General features: G+C 40.6%; 1 protein-coding gene across 1 annotated transcript in view; it reads left to right on the plus strand.

The window, feature by feature from the left end:
* The first annotated feature begins 1,908 nt into the window (after nt 1-1,908).
* The window catches only part of ush2a (Usher syndrome 2A (autosomal recessive, mild)), a 231,796-nt gene continuing 210,768 nt past the window's right edge, over nt 1,909-22,936 (plus strand). Inside the window, 5 exon segments of the mRNA XM_062427527.1 lie at nt 1,909-2,529; nt 2,970-3,184; nt 3,484-3,708; nt 7,496-7,664; nt 21,067-21,202. Of these exon segments, the coding sequence (XP_062283511.1) occupies nt 1,909-2,529; nt 2,970-3,184; nt 3,484-3,708; nt 7,496-7,664; nt 21,067-21,202 (1,366 nt within the window).

The raw sequence follows: 22,936 nt of genomic DNA on the forward strand, positions 1-22,936 counted from the left end.
TGACTTGTACAGTTTTAGACACTTAAGACAGTTCTAATTGGACTTATTGATCATGCTTTTGATTACATTACCAAATTAATACTGCCCTTGTGGTTTGGTGCATCATTTGGGTATTTTTTTGCCTGCTTGATTCCCTTTGATGTGCTCTGCATAGCTTGCACACACTTGAAGTTACACTTTGCAGGAAGAAAAAACAATCTGTCAAAACAATGAGTAGTGAGAAACAACAAAATATGACTTGTCTTTGCAGTTGACAGTTGCAGTTTGTGTCCAGGTTTGACAGCACAGCTGAATAGCAGATGCACATTCTCTTACAGGAATCATGACTCATGAGTGAATGATTACACATCATGTATCCATTCTTTTTGCGACAGTGTTCCTTGTTTTTTACCCTGGCCTTTTAGATTTTGGTCATCCGTGTCATAATGAATGATTACATTAAATAGTGATGTGGTATTTTAGTGAAAACATATTTGACTGGTATGATGTGATGATTTCCATCCCACACACTCTCTGGCCAGAGCGGATCACCGTTGCCTAGCGACGGTGGTAGCGTTGCTCTTCCCTCTGAGAGCCACTTGTCTGAAACCCAGACGCATCCCACGTAGGTGGGGGGTAAAACATTACTACCAAGCAGGGGGTCATTATTTAAATCGCGTATTAATACCTTGCTGTCACGGACAATCTATGGTACTCTGTAACAGATGCAAAAACGGATATGTCGCACTGTTTGTTATCAAACGGTCCCCGTGGCTCTCAAGTTTGCGTTACTTGGTCATCAACAGTGTAACGTCGCACTGTCGTTACTTTGTGCCCAATATCCTGCCGCCTCGCCACGGCGCTGCTGGCCAGATGGCGGCTCGTTGTAATCTCCTTAGCACCGCGCACCGCATGTTCAGAATGAGGTAAGACAGAGGGAGAAAAAAAGAGCAGCTCCGTCAAGTTCAATTGTGCTGTCAGTTTTTTCTCTGTCGGGACTGTGTGCTAGAAAAACGGATAAAGTCATGTTTGGAAAGGACTATTTTTTCTTCTGGAGCGGCGTCTGCTATCGCTGACAGACAGGTGTGTGGTAAAATACAGGTAGCTTGTTATGTGCAACTCATGCCAGAGCAACAAGTTGAATGTTTGTTGACGCTGCACTTGTGATGGGGATAGAGCTTTGTGCTGGGAATCCACAACAACAGGTAAACCATGAGGAATTACCACATATTGTTGCGTGTTACCATATCTGCTTAGATTTACAAATTTGTACAGCATATATCAATACATAGTAGCACCGTTATTAGATACACTGTTTTACATCTATTTTCTAAAACATTATGGGCAAGAGGGTCCAAGTAATTCAACACTGCAGAGATGACTGCACTGCTGGCCTCTTTTTGTGTGTCAGAATGTGAAATTGAAGCTGATAAGTATTGTAATGAAGAGAGCTTTGGCCTAAGCCTCAATTTCCAACAGACCTATGTGAAAAACCGTTCAGTTGTATAAAAACCCGGAGGCCAGATGCCAGGAGGAAAAAGGGCATGTTTAATTCAATGGAAAATGAAGAAAAGGGGAAAGCGATGTATCAGTTGAGCTGCGCCTCCATCAAGCTGTACATGGTACTGTAGGCTTTGGCTCAGGAATAGCCTGCATGGCATTTCACTCTCCTCAGATTTGTCTCATGTTGGATTTTGGTCTGACCACGTCTCTCTTTCCTTCTCTCCTTCTCTCTTTTCCCTCTCTAGATTGTGAAATCCTACCTATCATGTGAAGGCTTTGGTTGTGGTTTGTGTGTGGGTGTGTGTGAGTGTATGTGTGTGGGTGCGAGGGAGAGAGACAGTGTAACGGAGAGCTAAGCTTCGTATCCTCACCCTAGAGGCACTGGCCTGTAAAGAAATGTCCCTGTAACCCTGGAACCATGAAACCATGACAGCCATCACTAATTCAAGCGCTGCTCGAAGACCTCCGAAAGAAATGCAGGTTCTTGAACATCCCTCTGCCTCCGGGAATGTTACAGAACCCATGTCCGAAATTCTACAACCTTGGAACACGCGGGAGCAACGAGAGAATCCGATTCTGGAATCTTGTGGGGTCAAAGGCCGGAAATGGTGTGAAGAGAAAGAAGGCCGGGAAAATGATGAAGGAGCAAAGGGAGGAAAACTGCACAGGAACAGAAAAACGTGGGTCACAAGAGTCAGCAAAGAAATGATGAAGATAGGAGGAGAAGAGCAGCTAAGCAACAGGCAAGTTGGAAAATATCTTAAAGGAAGCTGGGGAAAATTGTTGGAAGGGAAGGACACAAGTGAGACAGATGTCTCTGGGATTCTGTCAGTAGCGGAAAGAGAAGATGAAATCAAACAAAGTGTGAAATGGATGAAGAAACTAAAGAGCCGGTCTGCCTTTTTGTGGAAGTTCCACCTGAAGAACAGCACTGAAGGAGAGGTGAAGGAAGAGAAAAACATCATGGCAGGGATGAGGCATTGTCATAGCTTCCTCTGGTTACTTCTCCTCTTCCTCAGCCTGTGTCCAACACCTGCATCATCACAGGTAATTAGATTACATTCATATTTTAGATCCACAGTCTGTGGAATAGTGACTAGTGGATTATTGAAATTTTCACAGCAAACGTTTTGACTTCTCATAGACGAAAATCACTGGTGTTACAAATAATAAGTGTCCCATTAGGTCATGACAGCGAGCACACATGCGCTATACCAGGACCCTGAAACTGAAGCAGTGAAATGGAATTAAGTGGTCATTTATCCACAAAATGGATTATACTATCACCACACTATTGCATAACCAATATTATGTTTAATTTTGTAGCACTTGAGATTCAGATAGCAGTTGAGATTCAAAATTTCTAAAATGTCATGATAGGTCATTATTGTATCCAAATTTCTCAGGTTGTTTACAAAAAAATAAACAGAGCAAGAGACCCAGATTAAATGCAATGATCACACTTGTTCAACCCTCTTAATTCCCAGGGAAATTTCCCACGGATGGAGAACATTGCTGCCTTCAAACCAGTGTCCACCTCTCCGGCTCGTTCCACCTGTGGGGTTCCAGAGCGGAGCAGCTACTGCCAGACTGCCTCCTCACAGACCGAGCTGCTGACATGCTATCAGGCCTTCTGTGTCCATGAGTGTCCCTATAGATCCTCTACACCTCCTTATGCCCCACTGCTTCTACCAGCACGCAGGTAATTAGATGATTTGTTTAAATTCATAGCAATGATCTTAACTAGAAGACTACATGATTTCTCATTACCTCTGCCATTTCAGTCTGTGAAAAATATATATGAAAAACTTGCTTCAGAGATAAACCAAGAGTCGAGGTGTCTAATTTTGATTTGATTTGGCTGTGCTGCAATAGATGTTTTGTATCTAATATATGTCTATCTAATTTTAGCATGTTGCATGCTGTCTGTTCACAGGTGATTTAACACACTTTTAAGGTCCTTTAGGGAGAAATATTAACCTTTTTTTTTTTCTCCACCAGGGGTACTTGTGTAACTGAAGACACTAATGACACTCGTCCTGGGATTCAGACAGAGTATGAGACTCGAACTACCTCCAGCTCAGAGGGGTTTTCTAGCAGATCCAGTAGTGTGATGTTTCAGCCTGTCCAGCAGGGATGTCTGGTCTCTCTCCCATCACAGAATCTGGGAGCTTTGGGATCCCTCACCCTGGCACTGTGGATAAAACCAAGCTCTCCTGGGGAGATGTGAGTTTTTTTGTGTGAGATTTTTGTAAATTCTCCGAAAGAAAAATAATCACCGTTAGTCGAATAGTTGGTGACATTGTGCATTATTTTACAGTATAGTACAATAAAAGCAGCCATTTGCATTGCTGAATTTTAAATTATTTATGAATGTTATCCTACAGCTCATACGGTACACTGAGCATTACAGAATGTATAGATACATAATTGATGGATGGATGGACCTTAGCTAACTATTTATCTCTGGGGAGTAAAGGGGAGTAAATGTGCTGTAAAGTTTAAATTACATGTTTTCTCTTATTTCAGTCAGGAACACTCTCGTCATAGATTAAACCATTTATTGTAACAAATGGTAATACAGTTTTACTTGGCGTTGAAGGCTCCACTCTAAGATGCTCCCTGGATTAGCCAGCAGCATGCTGAGCTAAAAACAGGGAGTGCAATGCAAATACCCCTTGGATTGGGCCGAAAGAAAGACATGAATTGCAGATTGACCCTAGAGCCATGATGGGACCCGGAACCAGAAAGGTGGAGGCTGGGGTGGTGGAGGCAAGCTTTGCCAGCAGCAGTGTGAGGAATGGTGAAGCTAGATCAGTGTAGGTGGGAGTCATATTTAAAGGGACCGCCTTGTGGTGAGAATGGCTGTGATTGGTGTGTGACTGATAAGGTGTGCTGATTCAATCAGTGGCTGTCAGCTGATTACAGCTGGGGCGTATGACTTCCGTGTCATGCATGAACTAACCCTATGCTTCATTTAATGCAAAGAAAAAAAGGTCAGATACATATCAGCTGTGTGTGAGTGTACATGACAGCCAGTTGGTATTTTCTTTGTGTATACGACTATATCGAAGATACAGTAAATTAAATTAAGATTTTGATAGAAATTAATGATCTTAACTCATCATAGAATATGATTCATAACAAACAGTACAGAACTGGAAAATATCAAAAAATGTTAAATTTTATGTTGGCCAATGATAAGGGATATAAATAATTAATGGATCTAGATCGTAGCTACATTTAGCAAGTTTTGGTAAGCTTTAACACCTATCTGACAGCTCACACTGCCTAGTTAAAACATTGTTACTCAGTCAGCTGTGGTCTTTTAACACTGGATCAGTGGCAGAACACACATGGTGAAAAATTGGTCTTTATTTGGCATCTTTATCTTTAGGCAAAGAAGAGGCAGTCAGACCAACTGAAAAATGTAGATGTCTGAGGCAGACACACTGTCATCAGAACAGGTACAGATAAGCAGGAGGAAGGGATGGCTGGTGGGGTGGTGATGTGGTTAATTTATACAACACAGAGATTGATCAGATGATTCAGAAGTAGAACAGGAAAGAGAGGATGATGGAGCAGCTGTCGGATTACAAAACAAATAATAAAGAAACCATGTCTTATACTGTATGTTTTGTATTAGTTAGTTTACACATTTATTACAATTTACACTGTAATTTCCCAAAGTGGGTTTATTCTCCATGTGTCTCACAGTAACATTAAAATTATGTTAAAGAGAAATGGGAAATAAGCATTCAGACAGTTTATTCTCCTGCTTTTTAAAATAGAAACTTGTGTATCATATGTATGTCTCACAATTACTGATGTACAGTATAACAATAGTCCAACAGCATCAATACACAGAACACACTGCTGTCCTGATACTTAGTGAAATGTCTGCTCTGATATGATATCTAAAATGAAAACAATGAAAAGAGAGTGAAAGCCCTGAAATATTGATCTAATAACACCATCAATATCAATATCACCATCAGGAAATGTTAGCCAACAACTGTCTGTCATGTCCTACTTAGACTTGTTTTGCATGAGAGACAGCGGATGAGAGTGTGTTGGTATGTTTCAGACAGGGTTGAGATGGTGCAGAGTTACACACGCTGAGATCAGCTTGCAATCACACAGATGCATGCACATACACACACACACACACACACACACACACACACACACACACACACACACACACACACACACACACACACAAAAGTCACATGTACGCGCAGAAAGAGATCAATTAGCTCTGCTTGGTAACACTATCTGCTTCTCCATCATGCAACACTTAAAGGAGATTGTTCGAACAACATTGAATGCTTTGTTAAAAAAAGCTTCACTGCTTGCTTGGCCAATTGGTTTGTATTTGTTTTAAGGTTTGTGAATGAAATTTAGCTTGTGATATAGCTGCTGTTGTAAATACATATCCCTTTTACTACTATACAATGACAATTGAAAGGTTAGCTGAATTACTTCTAATTACTAGAAGAAATTATTACTAATTAGGACACATAAAATTGTAGTAGTGTAGTGAATCTGTCTTTGAATGACCAGGAAAGGTTGTCTACATTTGAACAAACTAATAAGCTGATATGGTTTTGTTGAAGAGATCACATATTCAGTGAAAAGATAAATGTGACTGATAACTTAGCGGTGGTGACAGCTCTGAAGAAAGACCTCATGCAACACTAGACAGGCTGCATGTGTACTCCAGTCACTCACTGGATGTTGAGTTTAAATGTTGCTGTCAGTTAAGTTTAACTCTCAGTAGGAGAATCAGACTAAGATCAGATCTCTCTTTTTAGATTTCATGCTGTGATTTTGTTTGTGAAGTCGTCTGTCTGGGGATTTAGATGACAGACAAGCCTTGTTGTCTTGGTGTACCCAACCTGACACCTGTATGGCTGAAAGCATCTGAATGGAAGTAATATCTCTCCCCCCACTCTGTCCCCCCCCCCCCTCTCTCTCTCCCTCTCTCTCTCTCTCTGTTGCTGTCATTGGCTATCAGTCTTTTGTTGTACAGGCGATCATGGCTGCCATCAAAGAAGCCAGATGAAAGGAGGTCTCTATCCTCACCTCTGTCCATCTCTTCTCACCCCTTTCTTTGTCTCTTTCTCTCTCTGTGCGATTTCACATCCCTCCCTCTCCTTCTGAACAATGAACAGAGCCAGCCACCTGTTCTTACAAATGATAGTTTTTACTATATCAATGCTTCACTTTCAGAAATTGATTATGAAGTTATATTTAGAGTTAAGGATGGTTACAATCGCTGGCCTTTTTGTAAGTGGACAATACATGATACAAATGCACAAACTTGATTTGTTACAGATAACAATGACTCTGAAAAAAGTTTTTTTGCTCGTTCCAGTTGTTGACATTTTCTCTTTTTCTTTGTTCAGCCTCAACACTGAATTAAATGAATCACAATTCTCATATAAAAAGCAAAAGCACCTTTTGACACAAAGCATTCTCGGTCCACTAAATCATATTTATTTCAGATATAACTCTCACCAATTTGTACTTTATTTCTTCTTGCACTTATCCACCGTCTGTCCCACTCACAGGTTCACATACACACACATGCATGTGCAGACATTCTACACATGCTCTTTTTCTCATGCATACATCTATCTGTGATTTATAGGGTATGCTGCTCTGGGTTCATAAAAGCCATGATTTCCCATAAAATGTCAGTGATGGTGGTTAATATGACACGTGGAGGGTGTGCATGTGTCTGTCTGCACCCAGTGTAGCAGCAGAAACCCAGCAGTCATGTAAAATATTAATATTCCACGTGTAAATGTCAGAATGAGAGACTGCACGTAGTGGCGCTTGACTCCATGGGTTTTGGAGTCCACTCTTCGTTGTGTTTTCTGAGTTAAGCTGAAACAGTTCCTCACTGCCAAGTATTCAAACGGACTGTCTCCCACTGCTGAAATGGTTAATAAATGCATAAATATTGTTTATTGACATTGTATATGTCTTTGTTTTTGTCTCTTAGGATGCTGCTGGAGAAGAGCTCAGGGGAGAGGTTAGTTTTTTCTGTGACCGTGTCTGAGCAGGCGGTCACTCTGCGGTACGGTCAGTCCAGCAGTCAGACCAGACTGATGGTCAGCTTCAGAACAGAGGGACGGCTTGCACTGGAGAGGTGGACGCACCTTGCTTTGCAGGTAACAAAACACACGCATTAAATCAAAAACATATACTCAGACAGCACCTTATACTTTCCACACATTTAAAAAGCCTGCCCAGTAAGTCCTGTGTAGAAATGACTGCAAAGTGGCACATTAACTAGACATTTTAGAAGGCATCAGAAGTTAGAAATAGAAGGTTGTCATGAACGAAAAAAGGCTTTCATTAGCTCTGATGTTTTTTGAAATGGCAGCTAGTGAAGTGGGAAGACTCTTGAGGCACCAAATGAGTCTGTGTGTGTGTGTGTGTGTGTGTGTGTGTGTGTGTGTGTGTGTGTGTGTGTGTGTGTGTGTGTGTGTGTGTGTGTGTGTGTGTGTGTGTGTGTGTGTGTGTGTGTGTGTGTGTGTGTGTGTGTGTGTGTGTGTTTCTAGTCTGTTTAAGAGTATCATTTTACAGATTGCTCCACTGGACAATCTCTCTTTCAGCATCTCTGAGTAACGCAGAGCAAAAAACATGGTCATCATTACAAGTCTTATCACTATAAGTGTCTGTAATTTAACCTGTTTGTTTGCTTTTTATCTCTATTGGGCCCACATTTTTATTTGACATGGCACTTTGGCATTTTAGAGGCCTTATTACAGTTTGTCTGTAACACATTTTCAAAACGAGGCTCAGGTGGTCAATTTGAAAGAATTTACATTTACTATATTTCATGTAGTAAATGAATATTGTATGTAGCAACTGTAACAAAATCCTCACGTCTTGTTTTTAAATGGGATTTTCACCAGTTGGATGTTTTGGCCTGCCACACGGCTTTTTTGTTGTAATATACAGCTTGGATGGATCAGCTCTCCTTTGCTGTTCCTTTAGTGCTGAGCAGCTGTGAATGCAAACGCAGCACTTCATACAAGTGCACTATGAAAGCTTTCCAGTGAAGAAAAATATATTATACCACCCCTGAAATATGAAACTGAAGATGATTGTTTTGAGGATGTATTTACAGCAGACAACAGCAGATTAATACAGCTAAGGGGAGCAGATCAGAATCTAGTGAATCTTCTGTCTGTAATAGCTGCTTAAGATTGATTTTGCGTTTAAGTTTCCAGTAATTAACTTTTTTATTGGTTTAACACTTTCACTTGTGTGAGAACATTTAAATCGTCTTCTATAATATGCTAAATATAGTTTTAAAAATAAGATTAAAAAAAAAAAAGTTACTTATCAGTTTTTTCGTTTAGCACAATTGAATGCTAGGGTGAGAAGTCACGAATGAAGCCATTATACATGTTGACCGGGGAAATTATTATGTCAGGTCAGAAAATCTAACTTGACAGTTTTGTTAACTCGCTGGCTGACTGGTGTTGATGCATTTTGCAGTAATTTAGCAGTCCAGAGTGTTGTTGGCTAAATGTAGTGCTGCTGATGGCGCTAACACTTGCAACTGCGTGTGTACAGTATTTGTATGCCCCGTAGTGATCAGGTGTTTATGTCTATGTATAGTATCTGTATGTGTTTCACAAGTCCATGTAGGCATGTGAAAGAATAAGGCTTGGAGGTATTTTGCTGTAAGCGTGCTATACTGGTGTGGCTTGGAGGGGTTTTTGCAACTTTGTGTGTGTGTGTATTCTTGTGAATCAGTCTGCCTTTTGTTTAATGGTATGGTGATGTGATCCGCTTTGACCATTCAGAAGAATAACATAATCATCCTTGACACTCAAACACCATTCGCATACTCCCGTTCTCATGCACACACATACACACACTCATCTACTCGCTCTCTCACTCATATACACACATACACACTCACACGATCACAGTTCAGCAGTAATTTGTAGCAGTCTGTCAGCCACAATACAGACATTACCCTATGAAGGAGCTCGGTAATTTAGGAAACCTTCCTACACACACACACATATACACAGAGGTTTCACACACACACACACACACACACACACACACACACACACACACACACACACACACACACACACACACACACACACACACACACACACACACACAAGCACACACACCAGTCATCTGTCGGTTTGAAAAGCTCAAAACACCAAAAAAGACAGTCAAAAGGAATACGGGTTTCCAAGTGCCAGGAGCAATTCACACACACTCACATACACACATGCACACATATGCACACATGGTGCCACGAGCAAGGTGCTGTAGGGATGCTGGTGCTCCCTAGGTAGTTGTCTTATCTGATTATGGTAACGATGTAGAGAATAGTGGAGGAAAAGGTAGCCTGAGGGAGGGAGGGATGGATTGAGAGAGGAGCAGAGATGGGGGAAGTGAGGGTAGTGATGGTTTGAAGTCAGTGTACTGTGGGACCTGCTGTACATTTTAACAGAATTAATACTATGTTGAATTAATTTTTTGATATATATATATATAATACACACACACACACACACACACACACACACTCACACACACTCCTTCTATTGCCGTCTTTGGTCATGATGAACAGTCTAGTTGGCTTGTGCAGAGCGGGTTTAGAGCGCCCTCATTACCTCTTGATATTTGGCAAGCATCTTCAAAAACTCTCAAATTTCCCCCTTAGCTTCTGAGTCTCACAGACCACCAGATCTTTGGTCTGGAACTTGTGGAAGCGCATCATGACCCATCTGAGTTTATCCCCAGGCTTGGGTTTAGTGGTGAGGCCGAAATGTCCACAGTCTAGCACAGGTAGGGGTGGTCCAGAACTTTCTAACCAAGTATCTTAACCAGAAGCTCAGAAAAGAAAACTGCTGGCTGGGGGCTCTTGGATTAATCTATAACCTTGGCTTTCAATGTAGTGTCACCAGCTGGTCTGCACACTTTCTAAGACCAGAATGCACTGGCTAATCATTTTCTCCTTAGTTTGAAAGAACCAATTTGCTGTTCGTGGTCCAAGACGGTAGTCTGAATCATGTATAGCCTTGTTTTAGTGGCTACATGCATACGCTGACTTACATTCAACTGATAGGGTCACTCTGTGATTTTCGGGCAGAGCAGTCAGAGCAAACCGGTCGGTGTCGCTAGTTGACATGTCAGCTTTCTTGGCATTGTCTTTTTTTGACTGTTTGCTGGAACTCATGTTCATAGCTTTGTCAAAATCAGTAAAGCACTAAAAACTGCTCTGTTCTGTAGAAGCAAAAAAATATGTGAATACTGTTCTATGGCTGTGAAAGGGACTACTCCATGTTTTCTCATCGCAGGAAGTCTAGTTTACCGTTTTAATTTGCATTATACATGTATTATGGGGGCCTGTGTGGGGGCCTGTGTGTCCTAACCAGAGCCTCTTCACATTAGAGGGAAGAGTAGACTGTGGCATTATCAGCTGTTACTGCCAATTAACTGCCATAAAACTAGAGGCTCTTGGTGTTGTTATTACCATGTTCGCGCCCAAACCACTGTAAATGCAGTACTGTTGAGAGGAACTGGATTACTTCTGTTTACTTGGTGAGTGAGTGAGTGATTGGGCTTCACAGAAAGGCAGCTAGCTAATATGCCTCACTGGCATGCTGCTCTATTACGTTCTAAGAACCTAAAAGTTGGGGATGTACAGAAAACCTAGAAGTAGGTGTCAGTATGAAATGGAAGAGAAGTGAGGTAAAAAGTAAAAAGAAGTGTCCAATGACAGAAAGAAGAGAAAGGAAAATAATTCACAATTTAAATAGCTTTGGAGTACTATCTTTTGGAGTACCAGTGATTGACTGTGTGCCTGGAGGACCCCCAGAGGGGTCCGTCTGTTAGTGCCTGAACAAATCAGCATTATCGGATGAGGCAGTGGCAGGGACAACCAGTCACACCGGTCCCATCACAACCCAACACAGCAGCATGAATGTTTAACACTTGTGTGTGCGCCCACGTACACACAGTCCCTTTTAAAAAAATTTTTTTTTACTTTCTTGCCATTAAACACACACACACGCATAACTTTGACACCACATGCACTGTTAAATAGAAAATGCAGGTTTCTTTTTTTCAAAGGGCTCCTGTCTATTTATAATGAGAGAAAAAGAAAGGAGAAACAGAACGGTCCGACTCTCCTGCCAGCTCCACATTCTCTGCCATTCTCATACTCTTCTAAACCCCTGTCCTTCCTCTTCCTTGCTTCTCCTCTTCCTCTGTGTTTGATGTTGAACAGATAAACATGTTATCTGACCTGGCTTTGATACAATAAGACTAACTCCCTTTTCTCTTGATTTTGGTAAAGGCTCCATTTTAGTGCTGGTGCAGAATTCCTCTTCAGCAGTGTTAATTATCTCAATATACCATACTCCAAATTTTTCAATATTTGAGCCTTAAAGATGGCTGCGTAATGAATTTAAAGCATCTGTAAGGTATGTTTGGTTTATTGCTAGTGTAATGTAACATTTGATATAAAGAGAAAGAATAAATGGGACACATCAAAACCTGATGTAAATGGTTGATGACATACATGCAGTAGCAAAAAAGCGTGTGTGCGGCTCTCTGGCAAAAACGACAAGAAAGTTGTCACACACATACACACTTTTCTCTCTGTCCCACGTAGCATGACAGAGACAGATTGTGAGACGTGAGTGAGTGTGTGTGTGTGTGTTTTCATGTGCACAGACTATAAGTATGGGCATGGGGGCACTTTTTGTGCATGCTGCTGTTAGCTATTTGTGTGTGTTTGCGTGCATTTAATTACATTTGTGTGTTCATATGTGTGGTTGTGTGCATGTGTGTGAAGGTGAGGCAAGGTTGTTACGTAGGGGTGAAGCGGACACCTCTAAGCTAGCCCTCTGCCTGCTGGCACAGGAGGCGAAAGGTCACAAGACTGGCATCAATTACATAGTGAGATAGAGAGAGAAAGGTGTGTGTGTGTGTGTGTGTGTGTGTGTGTGTGTGGGGGGGGGGGTTCAGGTTTCTCTGTCTTTAAATTCATTGATTTATTTATTTATTTTACATCAGTATTTCATGCCAGTGTGCAGTGTGGCTAGTGAGATCAAGGCATTAGCACAGCCAGGGTTAGGGGTTTCATTCAGACTGGAGCTTTGAGATATGAGTTATAAAAATGTATGCAGCAAGGGTAAAAAAATCCATGCTTAAGTACAAGTTTCATGGCATAGGTTAGTAGTGCTATTAATCACAAAACAAATAAAAAATATAACCAGAATATTGTAGATAAATAACACTGAACAAATCATATCAATATCAAACCAGTGTTTCTGCCTAATGCTACAATCCTGCACAGGCTTGAAACTGAGACCCTTAAACTGGTCCTTATCTCTGTCTTTAAGGCCCAACCTGATTGAACCCAACTGGTACTGTCACGTTTAAAGGATAACTCTGGTTTATTTCAACCTGGTGTATTTCCCATAAATGTGACCATTGTGGCTCTATGGGTCGTGCTGACTTTGCAGTTGCCAGCTCCATTGTGGAGAGGACTTGCATAAAGTGGCTTATATCGGCCCATGCTGTCTGAGCCTCATACAGCTTTCTAAATGAACATCATTTTGATATGTCAAATGTTTTACTGCTCTCAGGTTTTGTCTGCCATAACTTATAATGAAATCACTTTAGAGACGGACCTTATGGGCAGAAGGAACAATTACGGCAACCAATAGCTTTTTTTTAATGTACATCTGCACATGTGAGTGTTCTTTTAAGACAGACTTGAAAAAATATGAACCTATCCGAATCGATCTGGCCCAAAATACAAAGGCCTGAACGGATCCATAACCTGATACTTTCTAGTTCTGACACATGAAACTTCTCGTCTAAACGCACTGGGCAGCAGAACTCCCCTATAGTTTGTCTGCACATCTCTGTCCTCTCACAATGTGATAGTGTACAGTATATGTTCCTCTGTCCTTCTGTACTTCCCATGAATGTCTCTCTCTCTCTCTCTCTCTCTCTCTCTCTCTCTCTCTCTCTCTCTCTCTCTCTTAAAAAAAAAACAAAAAACAGACCTCTCTTTGCTTTTCTGCTTAGAAACAAAAAGTCTTAGAGACTTATGGTCTTTATTAAAAGGTTGGCATGTCACCTTATATATATATGTCCCCCCTACCTCTTTTTCTCTCTTTATCTTTTCTCCCAGCTTTTTTTCTTCCTGAAGACGACTTTCCTTTTCTCTCTTTCTCTGCCTCATCTATCTCTCCTTCTCTCCCCCCTGTTTCATTGTCTCTCCCCCTCCATCTTCTTTGTCCTTCCCTCTTTTCCTCTCATTTTCCTTACACACACACTGTCTCTCTCTCCCTCTCCATCTCCCTGGGGACAATTTTCTTTTCTTAAATAAACTGTCATAGCTAGTGTTAAATTATGGGCCTTACATGGTGTGAGCGCGGCAAGGCAAAGGCATGGGGCCCTGGGCTGGTATAAAACATGGATAATATGCTGTGAGAGGTAATTGTATCTTTTAGCGCTGGGATGAGTAGAACAAATGTGTCCTCTCTCTCTCTCTCTCCCACTCTTCCTATTCTTTTATTCCTTTTCCTCCTCTCTTCCTCTCCCTATCTCTTTCTTTACACACTGCAGCCGTCCTAATATGATAGAGAGAATATTGGCTGTACATCAGAGCTGCTAACAGTTCATAGTAGGTAAGGGCAAATATGGGGGGGTACTTAAAGAGGGTGAGAGAGGCTTGGAGGGTGAATAACAAGGAGAGGGAGAGCAATAACAGGAGAGCAAGAGAAAGAGAGAGAGAAGGGTGTCAGTGTGTCTAGAGATGCAAAAGTGGAGAGCTGGTGATGCGTTAAGTCACATTACATTTTTATTGTACTAACAGCAGTTCACATGTGGACCACTGGAATATATGTGAATGTCATCAACCTGTTTCCCCAAAATATTTTCAGGTTAAGATGATCTTATTCCCAGTGTAAGTCTTCCAAGCTGACATCATCATTGAGATGTTTTTTTTTCAGTTTTCCAAATACAGTGTAGCTTTTGATTTTAGTGATTTCTCAAAGGCTATCATTCATTGCAGCGTGAGAGATGCTCTGAGATGATGGATAATAATTTGTAAATTTATTGAGATTGTTGCTTCTCAAGTTACTTTTAGAGGAACATTCAAAGAGCTTTGTGAACTTTGGCCAGTGGACACCTTAAGTGCAAATAAGACATAGAAAAATAGTGTTTTGTTGTACACAATTGTAAGAAAGCAAATAAAGTACAAGCTGAAAAAGGGGCTGTTCAGGTTGCTCACAGTGTTGCCGGAATTTGCAAGAAAAACAAGCAACAAGGCCAAAGGAAACAAGCCCAAAAGAAGCAACTTGGCTCTAAAAAAAGCATTTCATAAGCAACCATTTAAAATTTTACATTTTTCTTTGTTGATTTGTTGGTTTTATTCAACTTGAATTGAACAAAACCAACCAACTGGCCAACGAAAATGAGGAATGAATAAATAAATAAGCCAAATATTATTATTCCTGTCTGTTTAAAACAGGAACAATAAATTAACGTTGCAATAGGCAACAATATTAAGAGTGTACTTCAAGCATCTTGCAGTGTTTTTTTATGTTTTCCTTTTCCTCTTACACGTTCATTGTTATGGGTCTGTTTTTTTCTCCATGTTCTGACTATTTCCTCCTTCTCTCCAGTGTTTTCTTACGTTCTTTTTACCCAATATAATTCAATGTATTTTTTTGCATATTTGCCACCCTTTTGTCTTGTCTTGAATATTAACTGCCTAAAATTGTACCCAGCCCTACTTGAACTCACTTTGTTTCTGTTTTAATACTGCATTACTCAAACCCATTCCACTGAATGATTTAATGAGCCTGAGCCCAATTAAACCCCACATTTTTTGCAATAACCCTTACTTGTTATTAAATAATGTTCTTAAATAACATAACTTCTTCTAACTACAACCTATTAACTGTAGATTCAATCAATTTACAGTTTCTTTTTTCTCTCTTCTCTCTAATTTTACACAGTGTTTTCCTTCCAGTGTCTATTCAGTGTATTCGTGCATGTCTTTTTCATATCTAATACTTAATTTTTATTCACTTTTCTTCTCTCAACACGTGAATCTCTCTTTCTCTAAACTCTTCTCTCAAACCTCCCTTTACTATGTGTCAGTTTCTTTCTCACGCTCTCTCTCTCTCTCTCTCTCTCTCTCTCTCTCTCTCTCTCTCTCTCTCTCTCTCTCTCTCTCTCTCTCTCTCTCTCCCCATTGACAGCTTCACTGACTGTGGAATGAGGTGTGTTATCAGTGAGTGGCATGTCAGTCAGTAACAGGGTAGTACAGCCTGGAGGAGAGGGCCTGCGTTAAGAGAGTTTGGTCATGCAGGATGCATGGGGCCAGAGATGGGGAGTCAGGGATTAGAGGAGGTTAAATGGAAAGGAGGAGATAGGTGAGGAAGAACAGACAAGCATGAGAGGAGCAACACGAGAGGAGAGGGTTCGAGAAAACAAAAGCTGGGTGAGTGAAGTTCAAGACAGCAGGGTTGAGATGGGTGGATGAAAAGAAGAGATGGAAGGATTGACAGGAGGAAGAGGGAGAACAGTTGCTAATAATTGAGGAGAATAGAGCAGGGGATGTAAGAAGTCGAACAAGAAGATGGTGAAAAGTTTTGTTGATACAGGCCAAAATCAGCCCAACATATACCACCCTTTATTTTTAGATATTAACTTTGCATAAGGAAAAACCCACACAGAAAAGCAGGATATGCAGTGCAGTTGCAGAGAAGACAGAAAACAGAGTCACAGGGTGGACAGGAGACAAAAGGGAAGAGAGGTAGCTAATGATAGAGGGAAGTACCCTAAAGAGAAATGAGAGAAACAAAAAAGGGGACATAGGAGGTGAGATGAAGGGGTGAATGATAAATGGGTTGAGTAGACAGGATTAGAAGAGCACAGGGGCTGGTGAGGTAAACTGGTTGGTTGAGAAAAAATGTGGAGGACATGGGGAAAGGTGGGGAAAGGTCAAACTGGGACAGTACTCTGGGCTTCTCTGGGCTTCTCTTCTCTATTTCAGCCATAATTTCTGCTTACATTCACTCCACACAAACACACATTCAGCATTAAGCTCCTGCGTAGAGCTCTACATTGCTTTAACTGTTAATATAATAGTTGCGCAGCAGTAAAATATGTATCTAGAATTGGTTTCCAGTATTATTCAACATTAAGGTCTCTCGCATTTAGTTTGACCTCCAGCTGTCACTCCTGAGCTTTTAAAGTCAACAGCTACGATAGCCCCTCTCCACATATAAATAAAATGTTATTTTTACGTCTGTCTGCAGCATGTCAGATATTTGGATAATGTCTGGCTGCTTAGAGAAATGAGAATTATTCAGGTGAATTTTAGTGTGTTGCCGTAAACCTTTCTTGGACTGTGATGAATTGAAAAGTTTCAGTGTGTGATTGCAGCATGACAGCTGTCTGTTTGAAACAGAGTTTATGAAGGAACAGCTTACATGAAATGACAACCAATGTTCATTTTATGCCTATTTAAAAGCTATATGCTCACATTGCTGGGAGTTTAGTTTCAAGTGACACAGACATGCATTTTGTCTTTTGATTGGTTATTAATAAAATCACTAATAGATTAAGAATGACATTCAAGTACAGAAGTATACCTCAGATATTTTGATATACCATGCCGCAAAATCATGCTGGCAATATAATCTGTCGTGTCCTCAGTGTGGACATGTGTGCTTTAGGTCACTGAGTGGTTGGCTCAAGTTCTTGGAAGATGACCCAGGTCAATAGGAAGTGTTGCTGTGGCTCATTGACACCTAATTCCTCTCCTCACCTATCATGGTGACTCGCTGTTGAGTAGCGATCTATCCCTTGTACATGCAAACCATCCAAGATTTCACCAGACCAAAAAAAGGAAAAGAAAAGGTCAGTAAAGCAGATCGTTAGGCACAAATTAGTTTGTCGTCTGTAATGCAGAATTCTAGCATCTGATGTACACATGATTTGAAAACACAGGTTTTTAATCCCTATTCCTTTTTTTACATTTACAGAATAGGCACAGACAACTCTGTAGGTTTTCTTTGTTCAATGCTGGTTACAAAAAAAATACTTCCACGTTATACTAATGTCTATTAATTTGTATTATTGGCTGTATGTTTTTGTGTCACAGTTTCAGCAAACTTGAGCTATTTTTTTACTCATGGTATAATTTCTCTACCACCCTTTACTTTTGTTGCCCACATCTACAGAGTGAGCTTAGAGGAAACACTGCTGTCCACACTGTGTACTGAGCCATGGCTTGGCAGGAGTGTGAAAATCGAGAAGAGCTTTAGTCAAAATGCCAGTCTACAGATCACTAAAAGCTTTCCACTCAGGGTTTCCCTGGGCTTTTAGAGAGGCTTAGGTGGTAACATTGCCAGTGGAGTGAGTTTTGCACAGGAAAAGGGTGCTTTAAACTCCATAACAGCACAACAACCTTTAAGAACGAAGTTGAAGGAAATTATTTAATAAGGAATAGAAAATCATGATAAAAAAATATGGTTTGGTGCTTTTTAAATTAATAATCATATGATATACCTGTAGCACTTCCTGAAGGTGGTGAACATTAGCAGTGTTATAGCCATCATTGGTCACAGAATATCAATAGTCATAAAATAAATGAAGCTACAATGGATGTAATAGAATATAATGTGGAAATATGTAATATTAGAATGCTGTAGTAGGCCTATTGTTAGTTTTACTGTAAGTTGTGCAGGAATGTTTCAGTAGTAAACATTTTCACTGTTGGCAAGCAGGCCAGGTACTATTGGAGTAATGAATGGTGGCAGGGACTACAGTACAGGGGTTAAGATGCAATATCCAGGCTGGCCCGGGATTGAACCTGCTGAGCCCATCTCTCCTTCCAGTTTCTGCTTTATCTTAATGTGACAGAGTTTGAGTTTGCAGGAGAAATGAGCAAAGGAAAAAATAAATGCTAGAGACATAAAGAATAGCCTACATGAAATAGAGCTGTAACAATTAGTTGATTTATCCATTTCTGCTTGTTATCCAAAACGTTACTGCTGCATCGCTTCCTTATTTCCAAACTACAGGCTGGGACAAGGGTCAAACACAACGTCCGTGTGTTAATCGTGCGTTTAAAAAAATAATGCTGTTAAAATCAATTTGTGTTAACGCTTTATTAACGCGCTAACTTTGACTAAAACACATACATCATATATAACAAAATTATACTGTTGTTAATTAACTAAGTTGATGCAGTAAGTGATAATTACTTGTATGGCTCTATTATGGCTCAGTGGTTAGTTGCCAACTGTTAAATTAATCGCCATCTATTTTGATTTAAAAAAAATTCATTTTGAGTAATTTTTTAAGAACATTTTCAAATGCTCTGGTTCCAGCGTCTCAAATCTGAGTATTTTCTGTTTTTTTTTTTTAGCTTTTATGACAGTAAACTGAATATCTTTGAACTGTGGATTGTTGTGGAGAAAAACATTTGAAGTGCATTTGATTGCTAAAATATTTGCAGTGATGGTGCCTTTGAGTGCGTTGGTAAAAGACTTCACAAAATGGCAAATCCTGTGTAAATAAGGGAGAGGATAGGTAGAGTTTAAAGTAGTCCTTTCCTTTCCTCTGGACTTAGTGGACACAGTCCAAATGAGACTAGTTATCACCACTACAGAATTATTTAACTCCTATTTCTGAAGTTATACTGACTAAAAGACACAAAGAGGTTGAGGAAAGAAGAAGGTAAAAATACAGATGGACGGAGACAGGAAAAAATGGAGGGAAAGTGTTTGTGAAAGCTAACAAAGGGGAGTTGGCTGTGTTTCAAAAGGGCGCGTGGCAGCTAAGGAGGATGAAGCGCTTCAGGATTCATTTACATCAGGCCTGACAACTGCCTCACATCTCCCCAAGAGCCACACAGCTCAGCTTAGAGATTCCTAAAGTGGGCCCTTTTCTAGCGCGCGTCTCTTACACCCGCTCTCTGACTTTTCTTTTTCTCCCTCCTGTCTCTTTTTTTCTCTTTTCTTTTTTTTAAAACTCTTATTCTCTCCTGTGCTCACTCTTGTGCTCTCATGCGCTTGCCAGTCTTCAATCAGCCATCATGAAAGTGTCTGTCTGGGCGTCTTAACTATCCTCTGAGAGGCAGACACTTGTCTGGGCCTGCCTTCATCCCCTAAAGGCGTTTTTTGACTTGGACTTATTTCCCTCCTCACACCTTTTCAACTTCCCTAAAGAGCTGACAACAAGTGAGAGCGACAGGGCAAGATAAACATGAGGGAAAGAGACAGGAAGGGAGATGAGAGGGGGAAGTTGTGGACAGAGAGAGAAGAGAATATGAAAAATAGCAAGAGATCGAGAGCGAGAGAGGGGTGGGGGGGGCAAATAAAAAAAAGTGAGGAAACTCAAAATAAGAAGGTGAAGGAACCAAATGACCTGATGAGGAGGAGAAAGGACAAAGCAAGGAGGTCCAGAGCAGAAGGGAGACGTGAGAAAGATGAAGGAGAGGGGAATTCTAGTAAGACTGCGAGAGTCATGTTTATCAGTGGTCCCACAGTGTGCTTCCCAAACACAGGATTTGGAGATGGGGCAAAGAGAGAGTAGGACAGGGCACATTAAAGTTTTTTTGAGGGGAGAGCCCCTCTTATGGAGGCGTCTTTCTTTTTGCCTGGGTTTGATGTGAAAGGAAGCTGCTCCTGCTTTGACGATGTTGTCTGCTGTGCAGTTTTTAATATTCATGCAGCAGATCGGGAAAGGACAGAGGAAAAGAGCGGAGAGGAGATTTTTGGTCAAACAGAAAGCTAATTTGCGGCTGAGGTAGTTTAGCCTGAGGCTCTTCTGCTACTGGGGGAAACGAGCTGGAAGATTAGCCGTATGTATAATTCACACACGGTCTCATACACACACACACACACACACACACACACACACACACACACACACACACACACACACACACACACACACACACACACACATGCGCACATACACAAACACACACATGCATAGATATGCAAAAATCACACTAATGGTGTGTGCATAATCTTTTGTAGATAGATGCACATATGCACACACAGACCAGCTGCCACTCTTGGAGACATTGTGTGTTACAGAAGTAACCTGCTGCTCGGCCTTTTCTGCTGCATATGCCCCTCAGGCCGCTCTCTCAGGCCGCTCCCTTACATGTTCCTAGGTTATATTGTGGGGCTTGGGACTCTTAATTTTATCCAATGATGCTTCATGTAAAATCTTATTTATTAATTGATCACAATTGTGCTGTTTCTCCCAAAATGCAGTATATAGAATAGATGTTATTAGACAAAAGTAACCATATAGCAAGTCAGTGCTGGTACCTTCCTCATCCTAATCACATTTTCAACATGCAGTGTAAGGGAGACATAAAGATGTGTTGTTTTTTTGTGGTTAATCCTGTTTTTCATTTTGAAATGTGTTACTCTATTTGATCTGTCTACAGAAACGATTTAATATTTGCTGTACTGTCTAAATATAAAGACTTTATTCTTAATGGTAAACGTCCTGACTGATTTCCAGGTCCATGACAGGCGTGTCAGTCTGTTTCTGAATGGGCTTGAGGAGGACAGGATACCATTTGACACAAAACCTCTGACCACCAGACTTCATGATATCAGCGAGGATGGTGCCATGCGGGTGGGACTCAGCTCCAATGGTAAATATAACAAAGGCATTTTAGCTTTTTATTTTTTATTTGTGACAAGTTGCATTGCTTTAGAGATGCACCACATCCAGAATCCCCTCATGGTTAGATTTGTCTGTGTTGCTCCTATAACATGTCTCTCAAATGTGTCAAAATTAATAAAAAATAATATTGATGGATTAATTAAAGAAATTATTTTGTTATACATTCAATTATACTGTCGGTTAGTTCCAATACGGTCAAGCCAAGGATCATAAAAAATACGTTATCAGTGTTTGAATGTGTTTAAAACTTAAATGGAGACATTTGTTTTCCACACCTCCAATGAGCTCCATCTCCAGTCCTCCTTAACAGAGACAGCTGTCTGTTTTTTCCCCCTCTGAGTGGAGAAAAATTACCTCTTAGTTTATCTTGTCTGTATATCTTAATATGGTGTCAATGACTACTCCACCTATATTTTCCTCCCAGCCATTATCCCCCTTCAACTACACATCTGTGATTGATTGGTGGTGCCTGGGAGCAGTCTCAGAGTCAATAGGAGAGAAATTGAGAGAAAAATGATATCCGTTCATCTCCAGGGTGATAAACGAGTGTTTTTCTTCTCGTTTATCAGGCATTGATCCCTAGTTCACGGCAGGTAGCATCTGATCAGCTGAATATCACATCAGAGGTGGTGATCAATACATTGATTGGCTTGGGGGAGAAAAAAAAAGAGTGTATGCGTGTTTTAGGGTGGTGGTTGAACCTGGCGGCTGTGTCTGGAATTCTGATCAGTGGATTGATTATACGAATGCTGATCAGATGTGTTGATTAGCAACTATGCCTGTTTTTGGAGGGGACACTGCTGAAAACTGTGTCTGATGAGTAAGATGAAACTTGTCAAGAAGGTCAACCATATTTTTAAGATGATTGTTAGTAACTTTTAACTGATGGACTTCCAAGGTAGGGTTGAGATCAAGTAGCCACAAATATGTGACAATACTGGACTTCAAAGGGGAACTTGACCAATTTTACACATCTGCAACAGAAAACTCAGGGAGCACTACTGCATATGTGGAAAAAGTTGTCTAAAGCCATTTTGTGGCTCCACAGACAGCTGCACAAATCTGATAAACATGATGCGGGATTCCCCGGACACAATACAGCATTGATGTTATTAATTTCATGTCATTGGTATCAGCTTCACTGTTCACTATTTACTCTTTCACAACCGTATCAGGGTTGTATTGATGGACGTGCTGCTGCCTCATATTAAAAGAATTATACTGATGTAACATAGAGTGGCCTTTATTGTGAAGTAGTAAACTGCAATATTTAAAAGTAAACTTTTAAATATTGCAGGGAGTAATGGAACAAAAGGGAGCAGCCACAGTGAGCACCATGTTGGATGAAGAGCCTCAACAGATTAACTGCGCACCTACAACTTCTCAGCAACTGCACTGTGCCCTGTTGTGATAAAAACTATTTACGCAGCTTGAAATCAGAAAACACAATTATTATTATTATGCAATTATTATGGCCTGAGTTTATTTAATAAAACAACCCAAGTGTGTTTGGCTGCTCTGTAAATAGATACACTAACTGCATATTAAGCTGCACTTGTTGTTAACACGAGTAACTTTAGGTTATTTACATAACCCCGGTTCTCTGAGTAATATGAGTGAGATGTCTCACTATGGGATGCACGCCTCGCTGCAGCCCTCAGAAGCATTTATCTCATTACGCCAATCCTGATTGGCTGGTGAA

Source organism: Scomber scombrus, chromosome 1 (assembly GCF_963691925.1).
Source record: "Scomber scombrus chromosome 1, fScoSco1.1, whole genome shotgun sequence".
In the NCBI taxonomy this organism is placed as follows: Eukaryota; Metazoa; Chordata; class Actinopteri; order Scombriformes; family Scombridae; genus Scomber; species Scomber scombrus.